This window comes from Berghia stephanieae, chromosome 2, assembly GCF_034508935.2.
Source record: "Berghia stephanieae isolate SIO BIC M18660-M18661 chromosome 2, UCSD_Bste_1.3, whole genome shotgun sequence".
NCBI classification, from domain to species: domain Eukaryota; kingdom Metazoa; phylum Mollusca; class Gastropoda; order Nudibranchia; family Aeolidiidae; genus Berghia; species Berghia stephanieae.
The window spans coordinates 33293126-33308088 of NC_088361.1; the positions used below are offsets into that span (position 1 = coordinate 33293126).

General features: G+C 36.6%; 1 protein-coding gene across 3 annotated transcripts in view; it reads right to left on the reverse strand.

Annotated features, from left to right (window-relative positions):
* The window catches only part of LOC144964749 (dual oxidase 1-like), an 88136-nt gene that overhangs the window by 24240 nt on the left and 48933 nt on the right, over window positions 1-14963 (reverse strand). For all 3 annotated transcript variants that reach the window (XM_078899328.1, XM_078899327.1, XM_078899329.1), the window contains 10 exons: window positions 14277-14435; window positions 12706-12819; window positions 10315-10553; window positions 8113-8203; window positions 6904-7001; window positions 4833-5049; window positions 4443-4536; window positions 3068-3252; window positions 1434-1527; window positions 485-693 (listed from right to left, as the gene is read on the reverse strand). In XM_078899328.1, the coding sequence (XP_078755454.1) occupies window positions 485-693; window positions 1434-1527; window positions 3068-3252; window positions 4443-4536; window positions 4833-5049; window positions 6904-7001; window positions 8113-8203; window positions 10315-10553; window positions 12706-12819; window positions 14277-14435 (1500 nt within the window). The remainder of the gene's footprint in view (window positions 1-484; window positions 694-1433; window positions 1528-3067; window positions 3253-4442; window positions 4537-4832; window positions 5050-6903; window positions 7002-8112; window positions 8204-10314; window positions 10554-12705; window positions 12820-14276; window positions 14436-14963) is intronic.

The window sequence follows — 14963 nt, forward strand, 5'->3', positions numbered from 1 at the left end:
GGCTTACTTATTTCTAAACATGTTTTTACGATTGACCAAACTGCTGTTCGTGGAAAAAAAACTCCTTTTGTATGAAATGAAGTTTAAATAGCTGAAGTAATCATCCTCTCACAAAATGGAAAAAACGTTCCTTTTACAACGTTTTTGGGCGTCTGGGCAAACATGAAATAGGTCAACACCCTTCAATACCAACTACAAGAAAATCGTAACAACATTCGTTAAGATTCAATGAACCATTTTCTTTTCAGGTGTTTTGCATATCACAAAATTTGGAGAAAAATCTTTGCTCTAGCCGTTATAACTTAATTCTGTTATGTAAAGCTTGTTTTGCTGGGGGAAAAAAGAAAAAGAAAATATGAATAGTATGTCCGTATTGCCCATGAGTTTGAGTGTAACACATCAATTTTTGTGTTGAATAGGGATGGCATTTCGTGAACAATCCTGAAAATAGTCAGTAGAATGAGAGTTAATAAGGGTAACTTACGGTGCACCCTTTCCACAAATATCCCGATAGTGACAGTGATGTATAGAGACAGCCAAAAGATTTGTCTCCAATGGTTGTCTATGTATCGTGTGGCCCTGGCATACATCATTTCCAGCTTTCCCTTGGCCGGCTCACGTGATTGTGCCTGGATGTCGATGATAGAGGACCTGTAGCTCATACTGGACAAGGGTTTAGCGAAGGACACTTTCCTGGTGGGCCGAACGTTGGAGGACAAGGATTTAGTATACAGATGATGGTTGAGTGGTAATGATAATAATAATAATAATAATAATAATAATAATAATAATAATAATAATAATAATAATAATAATAATAATAGTGATGATGCTGATGCGGATGATGACGCTGATAATGATGATGATGATGATGATGATGATGATGATGATGATGATGATGATGATGATGATAATATTAATAATAATGATAATAATAATAATAATGATAATAATGATAATAATAATAATAATAATAATAATAATAATAATAATAATAATAATAATAATAATAATGACAATAATGATAATGATAATAATAATAATAATAATAATGATAATAATAATGATAATAATAATAATAATAATAATAATAATAATAATAATAATAATAATAATAATAATAATAATAATAATAATAATAATAATAATAATAATAGTAATAATAAGAAGAAGAAATATAAAATGTATTCCCTTGGTAGTGGTTATAAAGACAAAATACTGAGAATGGATAAAGGAACTTTTTTTTTTCAATTCATTTACGAAATTAAGGTTTGCTTTCAGTATAAATAAACAACAAAGTACATTCCTCTCAATAAAAGTAACAATATCTAGTTTAAATAAAATTATATTGACCAAGCAAAAAGTAGTATTTTAAGCATGAGGTCCACACCAACTTAACACAGTTTTGAGACGATAGGTCATGTCTGACTTACCTGTATTCATTGAAAAACGACACGGTTCTCTCAAGGACGGGTTGTCTTTCCTTCTTCGATTTTAACGTGAAACTGGACATGCTTTGGCCGTGTACTGTATAACATTAAGAGGATGGTATAACATAAATATTATATTATGATAGGTGGAACACTATTGGAATGAGAGGGAATGAGAGAAACGTGCACACGTGCACGCAAATACGCACATAGTCGGAGAGAGAAAGAAAGAAAGAAGATATATATATATATATATATATATATATATATATATATATATATATATATATATATATATATATATATACAAATAAGATTAGGTAGCTTTGACAATTTAAATGAATGCCCTAAAACTCTCTCAGCACTGATAATAGCAATAACGATGATGATGAAGGTGCCAAAGAAGGAAATGAGAAGAAGAAGAAGAAGAAGAAGAAGAAGAAGAAGAAGAAGAAGAAGAAGAAGAAGAAGAAGAAGAAGAAGAAGAAGAAGAAGAAGAAGAAGAAGAAGAAGAAGAAGAAGAAGAAGAAGAAGAGAAGAAGAAGAAGAAGAAGAAGAAGAAAGAAGAAGAAGAAGAAGAAGAAGAAGAAGAAGAAGAAGAAGAAGAAGAAGAAGAAAGAAGAAGAAGAAGAAGAAGAAGAAGAAGAAGAAGAAGAAGAAGAAGAAGAAGAAGAAGAAGAAGAAGAAGAAGAAGAAGAAGAAGAAGAAGAAGAAGAAGAAGAAGAAGAAGAAGAAGAAGAAGAAGAAGAAGAAGAAGAAGAAGAAGAAGAAGAAGAAGAAGAAGAAGAGAAGAAGAAGAAGAAGAAGAAGAAGAAGAAGAAGAAGAAGAAGAAGAAGAAAGAAGAAGAAGAAGAAGAAGAAGAAGAAGAAGAAGAAGAAGAAGAAGATAGAAGAAGAGAAGAAGAAGAAGAAGAAGAAGAAGAAGAAGAAGAAGAAGAAGAAGAAGAAGAAGAAGAAGAAGATGAAGAAGAAGAAGAAGAAGAAGAAGAAGAAGAAGAAGAAGAAGATGATGATGATGATGATGACGATGGTGATGATGATGACGATGATGATGATGATGATGATGATGATGATTATGGTGATGAAGATATTGATGATGAAGATGATGATATTGGTGGTGATAATAATAATAATAATAATAATAATATTAATAATAATAATAATAATAATAATAATAATAATAATAATAATAATAATAATAATGATAATAATAATAATAATAATAATAATAATAATAATAATAATAATAACTACATTCATATATATATGTATATATATACATATACATACATACATACATACATACATACATACATACATACATACATACATACATACATACATACATGCATGCATACATACATACATACATACATACATACATACATACATACATACATACATACATACATACATACATACATACATACATACATACATACATACATACATATATATAGATATATGCAGGTATGACATCCGAGCCCAATTATGGGCCCAGGTTAACGTTGTTCTATTAGACAATATTTTTGCGTCTTTATTTTGATATTTCCATGGCAGCAATAAACCCATAATGAATTGGGTTATCAGACTTGCACATAAGTGCACGTTGATGCTAATGTAAAAGATTTACTGACACTCCATATTCAAGATGGCGGTCCTCCAAATATCGGACGCGTCGGAGAAGAAAACCGTCTTGAAATCCGCCAAGGACATATACCCTTGCTGGGCCAAGCCGGCTTCTTCAAATATTTTGTTGACCATGTCGTCAAGGTCATGTGTGCTGGAAGCTCCCCTTGTGTCGTTCATCTCCGATAGAGACCTGGGAATAGAATGTCAGGGAAGGTCGGAATTGAAAAAAAAAATAATATGCATGTTAAAAAGTCGAATTCCACAGTTTTACTGTGCTCAACATGGTCCAACTTTCTCATTTGTGTTGTTTTGTTGTTTTGTTTTATTGGGAGGTTTTGATAGTTCAATTGGTAGGGCACTTGATTCACACGCCAAGGGACTGAGATCGATCCCGGATGAAGTTGATATTTCTCCTGACCCCCCCCCCCCCCCACCCCCTCTGTCCACCCAGAAGTGATTGGGTAGCTGGGTCTGTTATATTTTTCTGGAGGAACTTTGCGATATATAATTAGTGTTCTATTCAAAGGGCAACAAGCAATTGCTTATTATCCCTTTCATGTTACAGATGAAATGCCGTTCCATGGACCTATTGGTGCTAAAGGACTATTTTAACTAGGTTTTTTTTTTCTTTTCTTGTAAGAAGCGGTAATTGTCAAGCGCCGCTTTTGTAATGATACATCTTTGGTGAGTGAGGTGATTTGCTTGTTGTCATCGTCACCGAACCGATCACTGACGAGACCGATGCTGCTTTGTTTATAACTAGACGATAAATGTAGTAAATATGATAATGCATCCATTGTTCATTGGTTTAACAGTCGCTATAAATAATGAAATCTTCAAATGATTTAATCACCAAAAACAAAAATAATAATAATAATGATATTGACTGTGACTGTCTTCCTGTTGCCCCCCCCCCCCCATCCCCCGCTCCCCTTTCCATCTTTTTGTCAAGTAGTCTTCTGCTGTGAGGCAGATGTGGCGCTTTGTATGTTAAATAGAGAAGAAAAGTCGTAAAGTCATACCTTCTTCTATTCTTGTTCCAACATTTTTGGAAGTGTGTATGTAACCAGTCCTTCGGAGGACTTATAAATGAACAGGTTACACGTTGAATTATTAGGTGGCATTAATTTAGTAGCAATATGTATAGACATATTCTAAGGATTACGGGACGAAAAAGAGCGAGGATAGATGGTCTTCATTAATGACGACCAGCATATATTTATACGAGAAAATAGGATGCGATCACTCTGAAACCAGCAGATCATTTAAACGAGGTATGTATTCAGTTTTCTAGAATAGTGGTTTCACACTTCCGATGAGATTGGAACCAGTTTTTACATCACATTTGTGTTCTCTATCATCAATCATTATTAGATTTACTTGATCATTTTCTTGTAATTGTCCTTGGTCAGCTTTCCATTACGGCCTGTGTCGAACATCTTGAAAAACATTTCAGCTTTTTCGTTTTGAGAACCTGTGATAGATATAAATATATTCGTGTATGATAAAATTACATAAAAAAAGTAGTTTTAAAATCTAATAGGGTCATGTTTAGGGTCATCTAAGTTTGTTTTATTATTCTTTTTGTTTTTGATTTTGATTTATTTTTTTTTTGTTTTGTTTTTTTTTTGTTTTGTTTTGTTTTTTTTTTTTGTTTTTTTGTTTTTGTTTTTTTTTTTTTTTTTTGGGGGGGGGGGGGGTCTTTCGACTCAGGCAACCCTGCTACAGGCCGGATAATTTTATATAGGATAATGTCAGAACCTCACATACCTGAGCACAAGATTCCAAAATAGTTTTTGAATTCATCGAAGGATATAAATCCCTCGCCGTCTGTGTCAGCCAAGAGAAACATATTCCTGACAAAGAGAGACTGGGGCTGCAGTCCAAGGGCGTCGGCAAATTCAGTCCTGGTCAGTTTGGTGGCCAGGACATCTTCCTCCATCTGTCTGGCCGGGTCGTCATCGTCCGTCTTCGGTTCTTTGCTTAACTGAAAGGTCAAGAGGTTATTTACTGTAGCCTTTAGCGAAATGAAAATGGTTGCTCAGTTGGTAGAACGTTCTACTTCATAATCAAAGGGACCAAGATCGATCAAGAGTGCAGTTGATTTTTTTTCTGACTCCCTGTCCACACAGCAGTGATTGGGTAGTTGGGATTGTTATATCTGACTGAAAGTACTTTGCGATAGACTTGCGTCATATCCAAAGGGTTGCAACCAATTGTTATTGTCCGTTTTACACTATTGAAACAGGGATAAACACCGGCTCCACGAGTTTACTGGATCTGAAGGACTACTTATAGCGAAATGAACCAATGCGTAGGATTGTGTGTGTGTAGCGGAGGGCGTACATATATATATATATATATATATATATATATATATATATATATATATATAATATATATATATATATATATATATATATACATCAAGTCCCGCTCTAAGTCGCGCATGGTTGAGACCTTGAAAAAGCTCTTTACTCATATTCTGTCACCGTGCACAGGTGTAAAATGAGTACCTGGACATTATCAGCGTTGTCTGTCCGAAAAAAAAATCGCATTACAGGCGTCATGTTTAATCCTGCATGTTAAGCATTGAGCACGTTAAGAGATATTGCGCTATTAAATGCTCAAGTTAAGTTAGTCAATGACGACGTATTCTCTGTGAAACGGAAATGACCGAGCAACTAAATCAATAATTGCCTGGCACATGGGGAAAAACATCAAAAAAGAAGAAAAAAATCAATTACACCCGTTACCGTTTCCGTTCCATCTGCTTGTGAGGCGAGTGCTCTACCTACTGAGCCATCTAGATCCACCAGGTTAATCATAATCAATGACTTTCAAAGAGATATCAATATCAATTTTTAAAATATAATATAGAAGACATGCTACGCTGGATCCGGTAGACTGAGAGATATCATTTTGACTGCTAATTAGCCGGAAGGAGACATCACCCGCTTGGCGGGCGGTGAATAATCACGGACTAGTTCTCCCAGAAAATGAGTTCGTTATGAAATGGAGAAAAAATGCATGTGTTTGATATGAAACACTCGGAGAATGAACGAGGGGGTGGGGGGGGGGGGGACGCCGCTAGAAATTCACGTCTTTATTTCTTATTGCAAACGTTATTTATTATTAATTCATTAATATTATTGGAAAGAAAAATAATCCTTGTATATATGAGTCTGTGCCATAGGATCGTTTTTGTGACGTTCGAAAAAACCCAAAAACAATAATAATAATAAATGATTTTGAGAAAACTAAGGGAAATAGTTTCAATAGTTTCTATCCGTTAGATATTGGGAAATTAACCCAAAAAATTCCCCACAAAACAAAAACAAAAAACAACAACAACAAAAAAATGGCGATCTTTTCCCACAGAATATCGAAATAATTTCTCAAAGGTTAAAAAATGCAATAACTAAAAAAAAAAAAAAAAGAAAAAAATGCTGCTAGATTGTCAGTTTCTGGTTTATTTTTATTATCTAACAAAGAAAAAGTAATGAAAGCGAATTTTTTTTTCTCTTAGTTTTTCTAAATTACTCAGTATTGGAGTATTCCTGTGGCGAACGTCAGAATAAACGACCATTTGGTACAGCTTCATTCATATGTCATTCGTAATTTGTAATAAAATCCCTAAAGGAACATAATGGCACTGTAAACCAACTTTTATGACAAATTGAGATCGTGACAACGCGCACATCACCGTGAAGTCTTTCAAGTTTATGGTCTGAAATGGAAAGTATAATGAAAACTAATCACCCAACTGGTGGTCAAAAAAAAAAATAGAATCGAGTGACTTCATCTTCATACATATATTATATAGAAATAATTTTCCCACCTCTTTCAAGACTCCTCTAAAGAATTTGGCGAGAATTTCCTTCCTCTGGTCCACAGTTGTGGCGTCTCTCCACATCAGATGCTCTGCTTTTGGTTGCCCTGATGGATGGAAGAAGTGATGGAATAAGTTAATATAATAATATGCTTTGAGCACATATAATATAGTGAATTTTACTTATACTATAGACCGACACATGTCGTTGTCTTCCTTTTAGCGCTTGTACAGTCTTAATAAAGACAGCTTTAATTCTCCCTCGAACTGACACTAATCTCCAATGATATAAATTTCATGAAGGAGTCAAAGATGAAGATAGATGCATATCGACTGCATGACTACGACTGATGCTTTGGGGGGGGGGGGTGTATTGAATTGAGATGAGATATAAAAGCGCGTCACACTGGTAGGTGTCCATCACCTGGTAAAACACAAGGGATTGATTGTGTCCTGTATGACTAGATCAGAATTGTGAATCGTCTTGTTTTACTGGTGCAACATACAAGTCTAGGATGTCCTTTTATCCATTTGGCAGAAATAAAGTGGATTTAAAATAAACACAAAGGGTATTTCCATGAGTTTGATATGATCACTCCTCAAGGCAATGCTCCTTTTATTCCCAGCTCCCATACCAAATTTTCCTTTCATACAGTACATATTGCCAATAAGGTGTCGTTTATGTGCAAGTGCTCTAACAATATTAGTAACTACCTTTATTAAGGCAGGCTTTCTACCTGATCAAGTGGGAGAATTGTGCTTTTGTTACCGACACCACAAATTTATTTATTTATGCGTGTATTGTTATTTATTTACTTACTCTTTTATGTTTTTAAAAAATCATTTGTGCTTCTTAGTGGCTCTGTGGTACTCGACTTGCGGAATATATAACGAATGTTAAAAAAATGTTCTTTACTGCTAATTTCTCATCACCTTCAGGTACCTGGCCTGTACCTGTACCAGCTTGTTTTCTACACGTCACATTCTAAATGCTCATCATTCATGTTTGCTCATGCCCTTTCAGCACATTTGAATATGAAATGTTCAAATTTATTTAATTGCTTTGTCTGTCTGTTTGTTGTTGTTTTGTTTTTTTTTTGTTTTTTTTTTTTTTGCGGGGGGGGGGGGGGGTTGTTCTTTATTTTTTGTATGTTTAAAAAAAAAATTAAAATAGAACGTTATTGTTATCTCCAATTTGTCAATTTGACCGTCACTCACCGCGTACAACACCCCAGAGGTGTTCTTTGAAGAACGACTCCAGTTTGGTGATGGCCCCACCACGCTCGTGTTGGGTGGGAAAATGGAGGACCTGGGAAGAGGGAAGATATTGCAATTTGTCATTTAGATTGGCCATTTCCGAGAACCCCAGACTTTATTTCCATATATATATATATATATATATATATATATATATATATATATATATATATATATATATATATATATATATATATATATATATATATATATATATATCGTAAAACAAAGGACGGCCACTATCACATTTTCTCAAAAATGTTAGTAAGTCACAGTTATAATTAAACCAGTTGTAAAACTTGTACTTCAAATATCGGTAATAAATTACCCTCATATCAGCAAACACTCGTTAAAACTTCTTTTTCAAGCTTCGACAATATATCTTTAATCAAGGACAAGCAATGATTGGGTAGCTGGGTCCGTTAGATCTGGCGCAAAGTACCTTGCGATAGACTAACGTCTTGTCCAAAGAGTAGTCCTTCAGAGCCATAAGCCCATGGAGCCGGAGTTTATCCCGGTTTCTATAGCGTAAAACGGACAATAGCAATTGTTTGCTACCATTTGGATAGGATGATTTTTCTATCGTAAATTACTTTCCACAGATCTATCAGACCCAGCTACCCAATCACTGCTGGGTAGACACGGGGGTCAGAAACAATCTCGACTGAACCCGGGATCGATTTCGGTCCCTTTGCTTGTGAAGAGAGTGCTCTATCAACTCAGCTATCGGGACCCCCAATCCAAAGGATAACAAGCAATTGCTATTTCCCATTTCACAATAGAAACTGAGATAAACTCTGGCCCCATGGGTCTAATCACACCAAAGGACTATTTTAGGTCAAGGACGGTTAATCTTAGGATACTTTAGCCAAAGAATTCACTCTCATACTCGTCCTTTATCCCATATAATTAAATCATATTATGCTCTTGTCAGAAACAAAGATGCCTAGGTTATGAGCATTTAAATGAGAGACGCAAATGCCGAAGGCTTCTTAATCAAAGACACTGAGTTAATAACATTTAAATCAAAGACACCTCTATCCAACTTTGTTAGTTAAAGAAGTTTTTTTTTTATATACAAAAGACACCTAAATCAAAGATATTTATTTAGCCCCTTCTGTGACTCGACGTTAGAATCCAAAAAAAAACAAGATTTTAAACGAGATGCCCTAACCCGACGTGCACTTATTTGCAGGTCTGATAACCCAATTTCTGATGGGCTCATTGTTGTAATGGAAATCTCAAAAATGACGCAAAATATTATCCATCACAACAATGTTAAACTGGGCCCATAAGGATGCTCGGATGTCAGACCTGCGTATATATACACGTCTCCCTAAACCAATCCTATACGCGTCCCGATAGCGCAGTTGGTACTTCGCAAAGAGATCGAGATCAATCCAAGATGAAGTCAAAAGATGTTTCTCTTATTCCCCCCCCCCCCCCCCCGCCCTCCTCTTTGTCCTTATCCATCTTGGAGTGATAAGGCTGCTGAGTCTGTAAGATCTGGCGGAAAGTGCTTTGCGATATAATAGCGTCCTATCCAAAGGATAGCAAGCAAATGGTATTTTCTGTTTCACGCTATAGAAACAAGGATAACCTCCGGCTCCATATGCTCTGAAGATTTACTATTTTAAACCTTAACCTATGACCCCACACATCTCTATTTAAAAATAATCGGAATGTTGCTCACGAACTAGAAAGCTGACCGAGTTAGATTGTTGAGTCTGGAATCAAGGTATTCCCAATGCTATTATCGGATCGGGGTCTCGATAGCTCAGTTGGTAGAACACTTTCTTCACACACAAAAAGGGGTGGGGGCGAGATTGATCCCGGGTGAGGTAGAACTTTTTGCTGACAACCCCCCCCCCCCCCCTTCTCACCAATGACTGGGTAGCTGGATCTGCTAGAAGTATCGGAAATTATTTTGTAATGGACTAGCATTTGTTAAACGCTATGGAAAGCAGGAACAACTTCGGCTCTATTGGTCTAATAGAAAGTTGACGATTACGTTCCCAACCTACAACGAACAACAAAGATCTGTCCTAAGACTCTGGGGACAGATCTTCGTTTCCTTCCTCGTCGTTCGTCGATCGTTGTAGGTTGGGAACGTAATTTTTTACTTACAAAATGTTGTGAATGGTTGCTGGTCTTGGGTCTTACCATATCAATCTCCCCTGGCACGTTGAAAATGAGTAGCTGGTAGCCCTTGTCACATGAAGTCTGCATGGAGACCTCGCTCTGACCATCGGTCCAGTTGGATCTTTTACGGATGTCAATCATTCTGACCACTTGACCGTTGTAGTTGGACATGAAGATCTTACGCCGTTGACTATTCAACTCCACCAGGATGTCACGTGTGTTCAAATGTCCACAGGAGGTCTTCCCGACCCATTCAGTAGCTGGATTGGTTTGATTGGTTTGATATTTTTATATTTTGGTATCGTGAAGCAAAAAGAAAAACAATTACAATTGGATTTAATCTCTTTAATAATAGAGCATTTGTATAGCGCAATATCCACTAAACCTGTTCATTGCGCTTTACAAGGGGTCCCTACCTAGTCACAGCAACACTTAACATGTAGGACAAGACATGACGTCTGTTAGGCGATATTACAATTTTTCCAGACAGAGACAAGGCTATTTTACGACCAGGTACTCACTTTACACCTGAGTACGGCGAGAGAATGTCCGTAAAAAGCCTTTTAGCAATGACTCAACTATACTCAGCTCAGAATAGGCCTCGAACACTGGATCTTCCGATCTGAAGGCGAAAGTCATACTACCAAACCAAATAGCACACACTGCTGTACTCGGGAAAAACCCATATTTACAAATTTTGGCCGGGAAATTCGTCCTTCAAATATCGATCGATTTGTATGACCCTCATCTTGCCGCAAACACTCTCAAACCTGGGACTTCGTGAAGTCCCAGGTTTGAGAGTGTTAACCAAGATAGAGGTAAGTTAAATCGATCGACATGTGAAGGACGAGTTTTCTGGCCAAATTTTTAAGTATGGGTTTTTCCAGAGTACGGCAGCACAGTCATGACTTCGTAGCACGTATTATATATAATGACCCATTGTCTCAAGTCTGCTTTCTATCGGGGTGAATCAGATATCTAGACGGAATTTTTAAAAATAAAATGACAAGAAATATGAAATTGTTAGTTTTATCAATCATATTTATTTTCTACCATAAGGTATACAATCTTAATTCAAATCTATGTTTTTTTTAAAAAACAATTACTTCAATTTTTGCATCTTATTCATCTGGACATGACACCGTTTTGAAGCTATGGAGTGCATATATTTTGAAAAATACATACTTCAACGTAGTTTTATGCTCTCACCATACTCAATGAGTTTCGCAATGCTTCAGCGTGTCAACCATTTCGAATTTGGGAAGGCTTCTGTTAGGCGTCCTCATAGCACGCATTCATTAACCGTTCATCGATGCCTAATGCTTCTTACTCATTTATCTATTTGTTTATCTAAATGGGTAATGTATGATAAATGCCCTACGCCTATGGATACAATGCTGAAGTCGGAGTTTTGTGATATCATTACCTAAACGCACAGCATTATTTTATTAAATTGACTTAACCAAAGTCTCATATTATAGCTGTAAATTCAAAGTTCAGTACTGAAACCGCCCTGTCATAACACTGTTGAAGCAATGAGATACATAATATTGTCTTGTCTCATACGCTCATCATATTATCAGCTCAAGTAATCTCATCATTAAAAAAACAAATTAAAAAATTGAGCTGTATATAGCGCAATATCCACTAAATGTGCTCAAAGCGCTTTAAAAGGGGTCCCTGGTCAACAGCAACATTTAACATGTAGGACGGGACATGACGCCTGTTAGGCGATATTACCATTTTTCGAACAAAGACAACGCCGTTAACGGCCAGGTACTCATTTTACACCTGAGTAAAGTGAGAGAATGTGAGTAGATAACCTTTTCCAAGGACTCAACTATGCGCCGAGCGCGAGGCTCGAACCCAGGACCTTCCGATACGAAAGCGAGTGTCATACCACTAGACCACAAAGCCGCATTAAAGTAGCAAATTAGGGAACACGCACCAAGTATAAGATACAAATCTAGAAAGGTGTCTATGAAACAAAGCAGAAAGAAAACTACAAGAAAAATCATCTAAAAAATGAATCTGCCTCGACTGGCCTGAGGTTCGATCCCAAGTCAAGGCAGGATGATTGTTGGGGATGATTATTTTCTTTTGTTTTTCTTTCTCTTTTGTCTGGCACTGCATTAGACACACATTTCCCGACATAACTATTTTTATTATTTTATTTTTTTTGCTTTGTTTTTTGTTGGTTTTTTTTGGGGGTGGGGTTGGGGTTTGTTTTTGTTTTTTTTGTGTGTTTTTTTTTGTTTTGTTTTGTTTTTTTGGTCATATTGGTGTTGATAATGCCCTCGGTAAGTTATAGTACGGGGTTAAAGCAAAATTGATCCTAGTAAGTCAGGGGTTAAACTATCATGGAAGAAGATAACGGATGTAGAATGAAATTGCCTGACCTTTGAACCTTACCGTAGAACTGATTTTCTAGCGCTGGTTTGATTCGTGAACTCCTGTGGGATATTGAATGTATGGCCATTTTTTCATGCCGATGTTTTGCCATGTAGAACATCAAAGCACATGTCACTGGAGTTGGAAAAATAAAATGAAACGTGAGCCTTCACATATCAATAAGGCAAAATTATATCTATTAAGTACTTAACTCTCTCCTTAACGATGATTTTCAGTATTTCTCAAAAAATGGCAGGCTTACCCTGCAGAAAAATTTATTTTTAAAACTCAAACAATCTCTCCACAAAACAACTTTATGTTCTTATGGTTTAAAATAAGATCATTGTGATGTACAAAATAAATCTGAATAAGAAAAAAATGTCTATTGTGTCGTAGCAAATGTGACAATTTTGCTATATGTGGTAAGGAGAGGGTTAAAAGGGGTCACAGGATCACAGCAATACTTAACAAACGGAAGAGTCAGGACGGCTGTAAGGCGCACTTGCAATTATCTTTGGACATAGGCAATGCTGTTACCACCCCACCCCTCCCCCAGGTACTCATTTTACACATGTGTACCATAAGGGATTGTGAGTCAATAGCCTCTTCCAATGACTCAACTTGCGCCACCCAAAGAGAAAGTCGAACCTGGGATATACAGGTAAGGAGCACTGCTCTGTTTTACACATTGAAAATAAATGAGAGTCAGTCCTAAGTCTTAACAAATGTTAGTTGGGAAATGTCCTGGGTCAAGACATGTAATACGGCAAGGAGAGGCGGGAAGGCTTTGCAAGTAACTTTTTTTCCCGTCATACATAGAGAACGAGCCACTTAAACCTGATTTTAAAAACTTGAGCTTTAAATCAAATTAAATTAAATTAAATTAAATTCCCTTTATTCATCCCATAGGGAAAATTTGTCTCTGGGGTCTATTCCAAGGGAAGACAGGAATAACCCAGGCGTCAGCCGCAGTGCAGCGCCGCAAATTGAGCTAGGGCGAGGTGACTTGCTCAAGGCCACACAGCGCAGCAGCCTGTGATCGAACTCGGTACCTTTCGGGTACGAAGCAAAGACCGTACCGCTGAGCCACACTACCCCTAATATATAGCGCAATATCTACTAAAAGTGCTCAAACCGCTTTACCAGGGGTCCCTTATCAAAATAAACAATTAGCTTCTAAGATGAGTCATGACGCCAGACTGCGATATAGCAATTTTTTTTCTGATAGAGACAACGCTGCTCGGATCGGAAGGTCATGGGATCGAGCATCGCTAGGGGCATAGAGTCATTGGAAAAGGCTCTTTATTCACACTTTCTCGTCGTACTCAGGTGTAAAATGAGTATCAGGTCGTTAAAAGGATTATCTCTGTCGGACAAAATTGTAATATCACGTGTCTTGTTCTACATGTTTCGTGTTGCTGTTGGCCAGGGGCGCTTTGTAAAAGCGTTTTGAACACATTTCGTGCATATTGCTCTGTATAAAAGCTCACGTTTTTTTTTTCTCTTAGACTAGAAATTCAATTGTTAGCATCTCAACCACCCTACATTACATAGAAAGTTGTCAGGCTATAGGTGACAAATGAACGACATACCAGCAATGGATATGATGAGAAGAAATATGACAACAATGTAAGAAGCTTCACTGCCAGTAAAGTAATCATAGTGACGTAAAGGCTCACACGTCTCTTTCACGTCCTGTCCATCCACAGTAGGATCGTGGCAATGACAGTTGGAGATTTTGACGGAGGGTGCTGTAAAGGTAAAGACATTGAATGAAATTGATATAGTGAACGGAAAAGACACCAGAAGGACATTGAGGAGTCATTTGCAAAAACCTGTTTAGTAACTAATAAAGTTGAAAAAAAACAGCTCTTATTTTCATTACGACATTCATATTTATATACATGTATACTTAAACCTTTTTAACAAATTTACAAAATCCCTCACCCCCCTTTCCCCTACCTTTCCTCAAATTGTTCTGCAAAACATTATCATAGAGAGAAGCGTGCCTCAGCGGTATGGTCTTTTGCCTTTGAAAGGTAACTAGTTTGACAACCCGCCGCACTGTATGGCCTTAAGTAAGTCACCTCGCACTAGCTCATTTGCAGAACTGCAATGTATCTGACACCTATGTTACTCTAGCCTATAGCCTAATGACCTAATGACAAATTTATTCATGTGGAAATGAATAAAGGAAATTATTCTATATTTTTGTAAAGCTATCTCTATTCAAACTATGTTGATAAATCAAAACAACAGAAGCTGATAGTGGGCAGAAA